General features: G+C 42.1%; 1 protein-coding gene across 6 annotated transcripts in view; it reads left to right on the top strand.

Moving 5' to 3' along the window:
- The window catches only part of GRIA3 (glutamate ionotropic receptor AMPA type subunit 3), a 262,555-nt gene that overhangs the window by 177,523 nt on the left and 72,847 nt on the right, over positions 1–12,185 (top strand). For all 6 annotated transcript variants that reach the window (XR_005125435.2, XM_054695576.1, XM_037511994.2 and 3 more), the window contains 3 exons: positions 2,602–2,706; positions 3,587–3,694; positions 4,302–4,508. Coding sequence is in view for 5 of the 6 variants with exons in the window: in XM_054695576.1 (XP_054551551.1) it covers positions 2,602–2,706; positions 3,587–3,694; positions 4,302–4,508 (420 nt within the window). In the remaining variant the exon portion in view is untranslated. The remainder of the gene's footprint in view (positions 1–2,601; positions 2,707–3,586; positions 3,695–4,301; positions 4,509–12,185) is intronic.

Raw genomic sequence — 12,185 nt, 5'->3', positions numbered from 1 at the left:
CCCAAGTGGAACAGTGGGAAACTTTCACTGACATTCACATCCTTGAGAATAGACTCCTCTGAACAGTAGTGCACCTCTTGTTCTGCTCATCAAAAGTTCTAATCATGAGGGCTGGAATCTCTTGGACAAACCTAGACTGTTTCCCAGTTTGTATATCATGTTCAGATAGACTAAATCTCTAGAAATGCATGAGTCTTAATGAAACTTGTAACCATGGCTGTGTTCCATAATGAAGGATTTCCTGAAGTATTTCCTATGCCAACGTCTCTGCTCTACCTATTTCTTATTCTAGAATTCAGTGCTCAAAATAGAGCGTAAAGAACCCAGCATGCATCACAGGGTGTATCAAACCCCGGATAAGTCATTTCATTATCAAGAAAGGACCTCTTCTTTAACTAGAAGCATAGCATCACCATCACCACAAGGCTAAGCTGACAGGACTTAGGTTTGTTGGGTCAGGAGGAGAGTCCTGTTGTCTTCAGGAAGTCACATGGGAACATTTCTCCAGCAGGAATTCCACAATCTCCTACTGGTGGTGAACAAACCCCTTCCCTTCAAAACGGTACTTCCTAATATTTGCCATCAATTTTCCCTTCTATAGCTCAAACCCACTACCATTTCTGACTTCTTAACAATGTTTCAGTTTCTGTCAGTAAAGAAAAAGTATTTTGTCCTTTCATCCTAAGAAAATGAGACAGATTCTTCTTCTTTGGAGAAATGTCTTGAACTTTACTCACCAGATGAGTAATTCAAGTGGGTAATAATAATGACATATTTACAGAGGGTCTTTCATGCAGTGTCCCTGAACTGTAAAAGAGGTAAGGAAATCTCTCCACCCAGCAGAGATGGCCTCTTATTCATTCATAATTCTGGGGCTAGAACCAGGAAAAATTGTGGCATTCATGCACTTGCATCAGGCATCCCAAAAGACGACACTTTCAGGGATCATTTCTATAGCTACAAATAGGTATCCAGGCTGTTCCAGTATCTCTATCTTTCTTATCCGGTGCTCCATACAGCAGTTCCTCAGACTTAACCAATTTCATCCATATGTGAATCAGGCCTCCATGGCCTTGCTCTCTGCTGCCTGTCTGGTGCTGGGCATAGGTTAAAGAAGAACAAAAACTAATCCCTGTTGCTGTAGTAGGTGGCAAATAGCCCTCTCAAGAAATAGAGCTAAATTTATTTTGATTAATAATTACTATTATTAAATGTCTAGCATGTATTTCAATGCATACTATGTACTGACATTTTTCTAAATGTTACAGCTGAATAACTCATTGAATCCTACAAACAATTCTGAGAGACACCTGCTAAGGATTTTCCATTTTACAGATTAGGACATGGAGGTACAATAGCATTAAGGAACATATCCAAGGTCATACAATTAGCAAGTGATGGTGCCAGGATAAAAGTCTAGAAGGTCCAGGGCTCATGTTACTGAGCCCAGTTTATGTTCTGATATTGACAACACTAAGATGAGACACAGCCATGGTCCCAAGGAACTCACATGTTTCTTTTTCAACTCAAAATTATTTGTTTTATGTTTCAAATTTACAGAGCATATATTGCAGAATAGTCATTTGTCTACAGAAGTGGCATATTTTCCTTTAGATGAAATAAAAACCTACCCTATCCTGCAATCATGGAGAATTCAAATATATTAAAATTATCATAATTTGTAACAATTCCCATAGACCCACAATGCATCTATCCTAGGCTGTTACACAGTGTTCTGACTTAAAAGATTATATTGAAAACATCTTGGGTATCATTGCAGTAGAAAGAAAACTTACAATATTTTTTGCTTTTGAACATTTTTTATTTTTATAGTGGTAACTGGTTTATAAATTCATATGGATTTCAGGTTCATATACTTATATTTGTACACACTCTATTTGCTCATCATCAGAAGTCTAGTGTTCATTCATCACCATACAACTCACCTCTTTTACCCTATTTACCCACCCCCTCTCTTCATCCCCCCAACCACTATTTTGCTCTTGTACTCTAAGCTTGTTTTTGTTTTGTTTGTTAATTGGTTTTGTTTCTTTATATTCCACATATGAGTGAAGTTATCTATGGTATTTGTCTGACTTGTTTCACTTAGCATAATCCCCTCTAGGCCCATGCATGTTGTTGCAAATGGCAAGATTTCATTTTTTTTTAATAGTTGAGTAGTGTTTTATTATGTATCTATACCACATCGAGGGAATTCACAGCTTAGAAGAATGTTCCACCCTAGTTAAGAATACTCTTCAGGCTATTCCCTTAAAAAGAGACTAATTGTGGAAATGTCAGGCCCTTGGAATAGTGTTAAGGCCCTCACTATAACATATAGGTAACGGTAACAGGCTATAACACCTGCTCAAAGCTCCACAATGAAAAGTACCTAGAAAATACTGGATAGGAAATAAAGATCTGTATGGAAACACCCTTTACTCACCAGATGAGTAATTCAAGTGGGTAATAGGTATAGCCCAATGACTCCAGATAAAATTTCACCCAGATTCCAACATCTGTCAACAGACTTGATCCCCAAGATCTGAAAGGCAATAATGTGGTGCTATTTCAAAATTATACATTTTCCCTTTTCACCAGGTACAAGTCCAAGGAATGACTGGAAACATCCAATTTGACACTTATGGACGTAGGACAAATTATACCATTGATGTGTATGAAATGAAAGTCGGTGGCTCTCGAAAAGTAAGTCACCAAAACAGATCTCCGAAGGAAAATTCTCTCAGCAGGCAACGGCACTCGGATACAAGAAAATAGGTGTTAGGAAACACACACTGAGAAAATTTCCACACATCATCTTTGCCTTTCCATTCGGTGACTAGTGTATGTAGTGCATAGTTATTTGGTAATCAGTGTTCCATCTATATATTTTTTAAGGAGTATTTCCCTTGGCAGTGGGTCCTATAAAAGCAGTAGACTCGGGAGTTAACAACTTCCTACAATAAAGGAAAGGAACTACAAATCATACAGCAGGTTGTTATTCGAACAAAAGCTGCCAAGGTACATATTATTTTAGCAAAAGCATTGGAAAGTAGGCTATCACTCCACTTTGCCAATGCACCCACAAAAGGACTCTCGATAAAGAACCTTTCTCTGAAGCTGAATTTTATAATGATCACTTCTATCATACTAGTAGTTGAGTTAGGCATGAAGTGGGGATTTACTAGCCATTTGATAAAACCTCAGAATGTAAATCATCTTGTGTCATTTCAATAGGATAATCACCGGTTTCCCACCCCAGCTCTCCTACAACACAAAGCAAAGTATTTTTTAGCTCTATGAACTTAAAGAAAAAAATAAAAGACTGGTCCTCTTAGAGTGGACTGATTTCATTTTACAAAATATCAGAATGTCAGTAAAAGCAAGGTGAGGATGAGAACTCCCTGCATATCGTGTGTTGGTGTTGGGGATCCTGGTGCGGTGGCAGAATAGAGGGAGATAGAATGTGAATCCCAGTAAAGCTCAAGTGGCTAAAAGACAGTTTCTTCCACAACCACACTTGAATTTCAAGCAGTGCTTTTGGAGTGAAAAATAGGCAACCAGGTCAAATGTCTGCTTTTTCTAGGCTGGCTACTGGAATGAGTATGAAAGGTTTGTGCCTTTCTCGGATCAGCAAATCAGCAATGACAGTGCATCCGCAGAGAACAGGACCATAGTGGTGACTACCATTCTGGTAAGTATATGCTTTCTATGCAACATGATTTCTTGTTATCTGAAAAACATTATTCAGCCTCCAGTCCAAGCAGGGAAAACTTCCAATAGGTCATCTTAGGAACTCTCAAAGTATCTTGTCATGATGATGAACAGAATGTCATTTTAAAAAGAAAAAGATAGGAATTTGGAGCAGTTTCAGATATTTTCCTCTTTAACCCACCCATTCACCCCCCTCCCCCATAGGACTGATACTTCATCTGAACTTGAAATTCAATTCTTCATTGTTGGAGAGACAGCACTGTGTGGAGAAGAGAGCAGATAGAGAGTAGACTAGGGCTGTAGCACTAACTGCATCCACACACTCAGATTGATAGGCTTTGTTGTTGGTTTGGTTTTGACTGACCCTTGTTTTGTTTCTCAATATTCCACATATAAGTGACACATAAGATATTTATCATTCTCTTTCTGACTTATTTCATTAAGTAAAAAATGTTAAAGGCTCTTTTCACACACAACAAAAAACCAAAATCCCTCAATAGGCACCAATGGAAAGAACGTCATGATTACATGTATCACCTAGAAAAATGTATAGGAGTAATCCTTTCAACTTCCTTCTGATCCCAAAGGAATCGCCATATGTAATGTATAAGAAGAACCATGAACAACTGGAAGGAAATGAGCGATATGAAGGCTATTGTGTAGATTTGGCCTATGAAATAGCCAAACACGTAAGGATCAAATACAAATTGTCCATCGTTGGTGACGGGAAATACGGTGCCAGGGATCCCGAGACTAAAATATGGAATGGCATGGTTGGGGAACTTGTCTATGGGGTAAGTTTTTTCAACCTTATTTTCATTTACAACAAGTCCTCTCTTAACATCACTGATAGAATCTTAGAAAGTACAACTTTAAGAAAAATAACATATAATGAAGCCAATTTTACCACAGGCTAGTTGATAGAAACAAAAGTTAAGTTCCTACAGTATATTCCTAGCCGCAAAAACAGCACCAATCTTCTAAATAAAAATCCAAAACACTTCTAATATTAATCAATCATTTGTATTCATTCATTCCTTCAGCCTCCTTATTCCAGTTCAGGGTCCCTGGTCCCCAGACCTCATCCTGAATGATCAGGATATAAGGAAGGGCCCCAAACCTCAACAGGACACCCTTCCATCCCAAGGCAGGTGTGCACCCATGTGCATGCGTGCGCGCGCGCGCACACACACACACACACACACACACAGGGACAACTGAAACATATTAATAAACCCAATGCACACATCTTTGGGATGTGGGAGGAAACCAGTGTACCCAGAGAAAACCCACACAGACATGGGGAGAACATGCACCCTCCACGCAGACAGTGGCCCATGGCTGAACAAAACAACATTATTCAAGGATCAGATGTAATTCTATGCTTCCCATTTAACAAAGAAGATAGAAGATTGGATTTTCACATGCAATACCTGTTCAATCGTATAGTTTTCATATGGTCTGTAAGAAAAACGTTTTCTTTTACAGTTGAATTCTGTAAAGGTAGGTTGTCAGTAGCATTCTTTGGACATAAGGATTATCTTACCAAAAGGAAAGTAGAATTGGGGAATTTTGGGGCAACATTAAGTACAGCCTGCCCTCTATTGAAAATTTGTTCCTTCTGTGTTCCCTGTCTCAGGCAGTAGAATCACCACCCACGTAGTTGCCTAAGCAACTTTGCCTAAGCAACCCAGTCATCTTTCCTCATTGCACCACGCACATCTAGTCAGTCACCATGTCCTCTCAATTCTACCTTTCTGTCTCTCAAATCCAGATACACTCAAGTCCCATTATCATTGTCTGAGCAAAGATTCTTACCATATATTTGTCAGTAATGTAACTGATGTCTCTGCCCCTGCTCTTATCCTGGCAGACCAGACCTCCACTTTGAAAATGAGAATAAAATTCAAATTCTTTGACTTGGCAAATAAGGCACTTGATAATCTGGCGCCTGGCTACCACTTCAATTTCATCGTCTCCTCTTTCCCCTACACACTCCATGTTGCAGCCATAGCAAGTTACATGTTCCCTGAGGTGCTCAGCTGTCACTTGAGGTCTGCCTGCCAGTGCTACTGGCTCTCTCAGCAGGCTAACACCACCTACCAGTCCCGCAGAACAAAGGGTGTCTCCATTTTGAGGAAGCCTTCCCTAATCCTGTTTACCCGCCTGCAGTCTGCTTAGGGAAGCCTGCCTTTTACTTTCTTGTAGTACTCTTGAACCTGTGATATAATGATGGATTTACAAGTTCAGCTGCCCAACTAGACTATGAACCCCTTAAGAACAGAAGCCATACGTGATTCATTTCAAGATCCCAAAGCCTGGAGAATAATGGAAGTTCAATAAATACTTGTTGAATAAATGAAGGAATAAGCAGAATGAATGGCTCTACCAAAGGCCAAGTACAAAAGAATTTTACTTATAATTAGGGGTTTTTAAGGGAGTACAGCCATAACTTCAGAGCTTCTCAGTGGACTAGCTGTAAAAGGCTTGGCTTCTGATTGGAAATTTCCACTTTGGGGCTGCCCAATGCAAAGGTTTCATTTTATTTTTTTTTTTATTTTAGATTTATTGATTTATACAAGCACTGGGTACAGTCAGAAGCGCGGGAGGGTGAGAGAATTCACCAGAGCCAGAGCAGGGAGCAGAACAGGCAGATGGACCGAAATACACTGCTGAGGGGAGCAGTGGGCGAGACAGGAGAGGTCTGCTGAGCCATGTGGGACCCTCGCCGGTGGCCGGGGAATGAACTGGCACTGCAGAGGCTGCGGGCAGCTTCGCAGCCCAGCGCTCAACCGCTGCGCCACCAGGGAGGCCCAAAGGTTTCATTTTAATAGACAAGGATTACTTGCAATGTTTATACAGCAAGTCAGGGGCACACACAGGAATCTAGGAGGCAGATACACTGCGAAGAAATTGGCAAGAAGCAAACATCCAAAGTACCTACTGGACTTGGGGCTCAAGATAAGGACTCTAATGTTTGAAGTGAGAATCAGCAAGAATAAGGTCTAGCTCTCCAATTGTAAGATAGTACCAGGGTCGCTAAATAAGTTTTTGGAACAGGTCCTTGGGAACTAGCACAGAGGCAGAAGATAACTTCTAAAAATAAGGGCACACAGAGAGAACTAAGGCCTATAATGAGACTGGACCTCAAGTATCAAAACCAGGGCACTGTCTTCCAATCAGACAAGCAGCGAGGCAATTTGAACCTTAGCCTTCAGCTATGGGGCTGGAGCCAATTAGCTCCTGTCTTGGGTCAAGGTTGGTCTTAGGAACTGGGACAGGGCTGAGTTGCAGCTGAGATTCAATGAACCTAGTTATGAGAGAGAAGAGCATTTCGAATGCCAGCAAGAGTGGCCTGAGCAGGGACAGAGCGCCTATCCTGCTTTCTGAGGACCCCCAAGAAGCTCTGAACCATCTCCACATGGCTGTAACTTCTCACTTTAACAGTTGGTGATAATTCTTCTCGGCGCTGGTGTTCAAAGGAACTTGAGACAGCGGTGCAGAGCAAGACTGACTCCTGACTCTGGCCAAAGACCAGCTTTCTCGTAGGGTTTCAGCTTCTCCTCTGGTCTGTCCTCTGTCCCGCCTCACTGAATATCCATATTCTCTTCCTCTTTTCCAATTGGCATATGTGTGAGTAAGGGAGCTTGAGAATTAGAAAACCCCTTCATTCTTTGGTAATTTAAGAACCACCTCTACTACTGATGAGGTAAAATTTCTCCTGGAGGAGCCTTCCTGTCTATTTCCTCTATTTCTGTCTACTTATGACAAAAGCAATAGCCAGGGACGGGTCTTATAGAAAGGTCCTTCTCTCTCCCCTGACCTGAGTTCTAGTCTGAGCTCTGCCAAGCTGTATGAGTCTGAGGGCTTGTCACAATCCCAGCCATTCCTGTCCTACATCAGGCCTTGAGATCATCAGGTTTTCTGGTTTAACAATGGGCAATTCTAATACCCAGTCCTGGCTGGTCCCCACATTTAACTGTAAAATGAATGAAAAGGTGGGCTAAAGGACAAGTTGCTGATGCTTTGACACAAAGCAATTCCAAGGAACCAAGAGCAGACCAAACTATTTGATTTGACTGACAAACACCACTTTCCTCTAAAACCTGTGGCTATCAACACTGGGTGTCCTCATGCTTGGAATGAGAGTTCCCTATTAGGGAGGATGATCTCATTGGCTCAAAGTGGTTTCATCTTCATTTAGAAGTTTCATCTTTTAGCACTGGGGAGTTTATCACTTCTCTATCATTGATAGAAATGGAGAAAAGTGAAAACACAAGCCCTTGTTTCTGGCAGCCTGGCCTCTTGTGGTTTGCAAGTTGCTTATGAAAAAGAAGAGCAGAAATGTCCTAGTGATTTCTTAAGTGCTTAATAAACAAGAACAAAGAGAGCATGGAACTATTTCTTGAACATGGAAACTACACAGATAGGCCCTCTTTTGTGCTTAGGGTGTTTTCTCTTGTGTTTTTAGTATGTAAAACTGTTCAGAGTAGGAAAAATATAAGAAAGGCAGAAATGAAAAAAGCTTTGCAAAGGACTTTTTAGTATCTGCCATAAAGGTAAGATGAATTAAATTTGTTAAAGAAGAAGCCAATCAGCCTCTTTCCAGATGATTTTTAAATAGTTTTTTTCCTCTAAAGAAAATCAAATCAAGGTGGATGTATGGGGCATCTTGTATGGCTAAGAAGGCTATTTTTGAAACAAACGTCAGTAGGACACAATGTGCCCCATTATATAAGCTCTTCAGGACATTATGAGCTTGGAACTGTCCACCTGCGTTAGCAGTCTGGATTTCAGCTGGATGCCTCTAACACTGTCACGTGCTAATTGTCCCCACCTCAAATAGCCTACACACCAGTCCACCTGGCTGCCAAATAACATGTATTTAAAGAGGGCATTTTTTTCTCCAATTACGTTTATTGAGGTAAAATTGGTTTACATCGTTGTATTTGTTTTAGGGACATTATTTAAATGACATTTTGCTGCTCATGGAGCTTTGAGACATCCTTTAGCCCACCTTTTCATTCATTTTACAGTTAAATGTGGGGACCAGCCAGGACTGGGTATTAGAATTGCCCATTGTTAAACCAGAAAACCTGATGATCTCAAGGCCTGATGTAGGACAGGAATGGCTGGGATTGTGACAAGCCCTCAGACTCATACAGCTTGGCAGAGCTCAGACTAGAACTCAGGTTTAATGACTCCTGGCCCAGTGCTCTGTCTACTGGGCCACACTGGCTCGGTTTACTAAACTTGTCAGATGATGGGAAGATTGGTGTTGTATCAGATATGGCATCCCCACCTGCCTTCAAAGGGCTTCCAATCTAGTTGATTATAAACTCATCTGAGATACCCACCCTGCCTCCAGTTTAATGTAGCACACATCTCTAGTTATGACTTGAAATATTTGAAAACCCACTGTAGATAGCAAAGGTTTCTGACCTGGAAGCAGAAATATAGTCTGACAGAAAAAGAGAGTCAGAAAAAGGGCTGAAAGGATTAAGGTTCTAATTGATGAAAGGTTACCTCCTCATGGACAGCTGCCATGTTCTTTGTGTTCTTAACACTTAGCACTAAGGCTAAAGGTCAGGGAGGGAGGAGTTGTTTCGGAAAAGGCCAGACAAATTACTGTCTAGATGATACTCTAGCTTAGAAGAGAGCAGAGCACTCAAGGATCGAGCTGGAGGTGGGCGATGGTTGATTCCAGGTCACATCCCCTGGGCGGCCTCCGACTCCTTCGCACCCCCAGAACAAATGGCAATTTTATAGCTGCTTTTCACACTGACATTTCTCTACCTAGACGAAATTATCTCCTAGGTTGTCACTATCCTAAGATACATTTATTTTCCATTAAGAAAGACAGAAATTCGATCTGTCCTTCCAGCCAAAAGGCAGAGAAGCAAGGGTCCCGTAACAGGTGCCAAAGAGCCTCTTCTGTTCTTCAGGTGATTACACTAGGCTTTGGCAGAAGGGCTGATGGTTTGATAAAAGTGCCCCTCTCTCAAATGAGGCATAGGAACTCCAGGAAGGAGCATTAATGATGCGTGGAAGTCTGCCACGCTGAGCAGAGAGGGGAGGGAAATATTTCCAACCAAATTTAGTCTCACCCCATTCCAGGGACACTCCTTTAATTCATTTTGTTTTTAACTCTCTCAGCTCCTGAGGGACAAGGCGACCCAACCAACAGATCCAGACTGAGACATCTGTTCTGGTTACAGAAACGAGGCGATCCTGTTGTGACACTGCTTGTTGTTGCACAGATTTAAATAGGACTCATTGCTTTCTCCAGATCTTAACAATTGCAGACAGTAAATATCCCACAGGGTACAGCCAATAAAGCAGTTTAAGTTCTGGCCCCCAACATGCAACCATACTCAGATTGTCTAGTCTGATTCTTCCCCAATCCTTTCTCCAACACATTTAAACTTCCCAGAGGAAACAAATGAATGCCAAACACTACTGCCAGAGCCTTGTGTTTGGTACAGGGATAAGAAGGTCACGTCTGAGTCTTCTGTTGGAAAACATACAATATCGTATATATTACATGCCAATACACGGCCTACCTGTGTCTCCTGTTCCTCCCCTTGCTTTGAGGAAGTGCTTTAAAATGGTGTCTGACAACTGCCTGCTCATACATACTCTCCAGGTGAATTACAAGTTTGGTAGCAGATAATCAGATTAAAAATACTTTAAGATCTATCTTAAGCCTTTTCGCTCAAAACTAATTTTAATGACATTTAAACAAAAGTGTCACGTCTATCTTAAACCTGTCAGATGCTTAAGTGCATCATGTCTATACATGAGAGTGTGTAGGTTTTTAAGTTTTACAAAATTTGCAACTTTGGCAACCTGCCTATGAAAAAGATTATAAATCCCCTCCAGCTAAATCTCCTAATAATGCAGCGGCTCTTGGTTTGCACTTGTGAGTGCAAAAATTAAACCTAATTTGGTGTGTTAACTGAGCCCACACAGCCACTCTTAAGAGGTTTGATTAAATTTCTTTAGTGGGGCCACCCTGGTGGCGCAAGGGGTTAAGCACCGCACTATGAAGCAATCCGCAGCCTCTGCAGCTCGAGTTTAATCCCCGGCCAGGGAGCAAACCACATGGCACGGCAGACCTCTCCTGATTCGCCCTCTGCTCTGCTCAGCAGTGTACTTCAGTCAGTCTGCCTGTTCTGTTCCCCGCTCTGTCTTAGGTGAATCCTCTAATCCCCCCACCACAGACACACACACCTCTGGCCTGTACCCCAGCTCTTATATGCATAAATAAATCTTTTTTAAAAAATTCCTTTTAGTGGAGATGCCCACAAAAGCGCTAATGAACTCTTACCTTGAGCTTTTTGCATTTGCTAATTTCTGTCCATCAGTGAGAACCCCCTCATACCACCTAGGAAGATCTTCTAAACAAGGCCTGCCTGACACCATGACTCACCCAGGCAAAGGCCAGAGACAAAATGCCACTAGCCTGACTTAGGACACCAGAGAGGCACTTCACTCTTGAATCAGGATTTCTCCTTATCCCCTAGCCCCATCCACAGCTCAATACCCTCCCAGCCCCAGGCGGCTTGCATAGGAGCAGAGACCAGGAAAGGAATGCTACTGAGGGGGATCCCATTTTCATCCATGTTGGCCTCCTGAATCTTTAATTTGCCTTGAAAGTGACCTTCTCCTCTCACCTGCATGCTACGGCAGGCCCTGGAGAGCGAAATGGGTATTTTTCTGACGCTGGTTAGTTACCTGCTCCTCTCTTTTTCCTTTCAAAATCATGCTGATTGCTTCCTCCGCAGGCAGGTCCTGAACTCTGACACAATGAGCCATCACAACAGCCCTCTCAAAGGGAGGGGTAGTGGTGGCAGCGAGCAAGGGCTTCTCCACGCTGACTCTGAGCGGACACGACAATTCTGCAGCTTTGGTCTCACCAAGCTTGCATGAGGAGGAGGCTGAGTCTCCTCCCGAGCCACCGAGCCAGCCATCTTGGAGGTTTGATCAGCAGCTCCTTTTCCTGCTATTATCTGAAACTCTTTCCACCTGCTTTTTGCTGTGCCTTTGTCTTTTTCCATCTGAAATAGGTTTTTTTGAAGGTTCAGCCTCGGGATTCTCATTCTGAAGCCAGGTCCACACCAATGCGGCTTAATTGAGCACAGATTTAACACTGCTCTTTCTTGAGGAAAGCACCCCCAAAACCCGAACTCCATCTTCTTTGGAAAAACTCCTAAGAAAGAGAACAGAAAAGGCAGAAAATCCAAAGGGAGGGGGAAGAGCGAGTGCCTGAGGAGAGCAGACTCCTCCTGCTATCTTCTGTTATTTCCAAAGTACTTCAAACCAGAAGTAGCTTCTTGGGAATCCATTCTTCTGCTGCATATTCCTGGGGACCAGACAAGAAGGCTCATTTGGGCTGCCTAGCTACCTCTTATTTGTATTTAGCTGAGCTTATCGTTGGTGGGAGTTTCAGTTACTGAATGCATTTATTT

The sequence above is a fragment of the Talpa occidentalis genome, unplaced genomic scaffold, assembly GCF_014898055.3.
Source record: "Talpa occidentalis isolate TD23 unplaced genomic scaffold, MPIMG_talOcc4v2.1 talOcc4.15, whole genome shotgun sequence".
Taxonomy (NCBI): Eukaryota; Metazoa; Chordata; class Mammalia; order Eulipotyphla; family Talpidae; genus Talpa; species Talpa occidentalis.
Note: the sequence above shows the minus strand (reverse complement) of the source record. Positions and strands in the feature narration are given on the sequence as shown.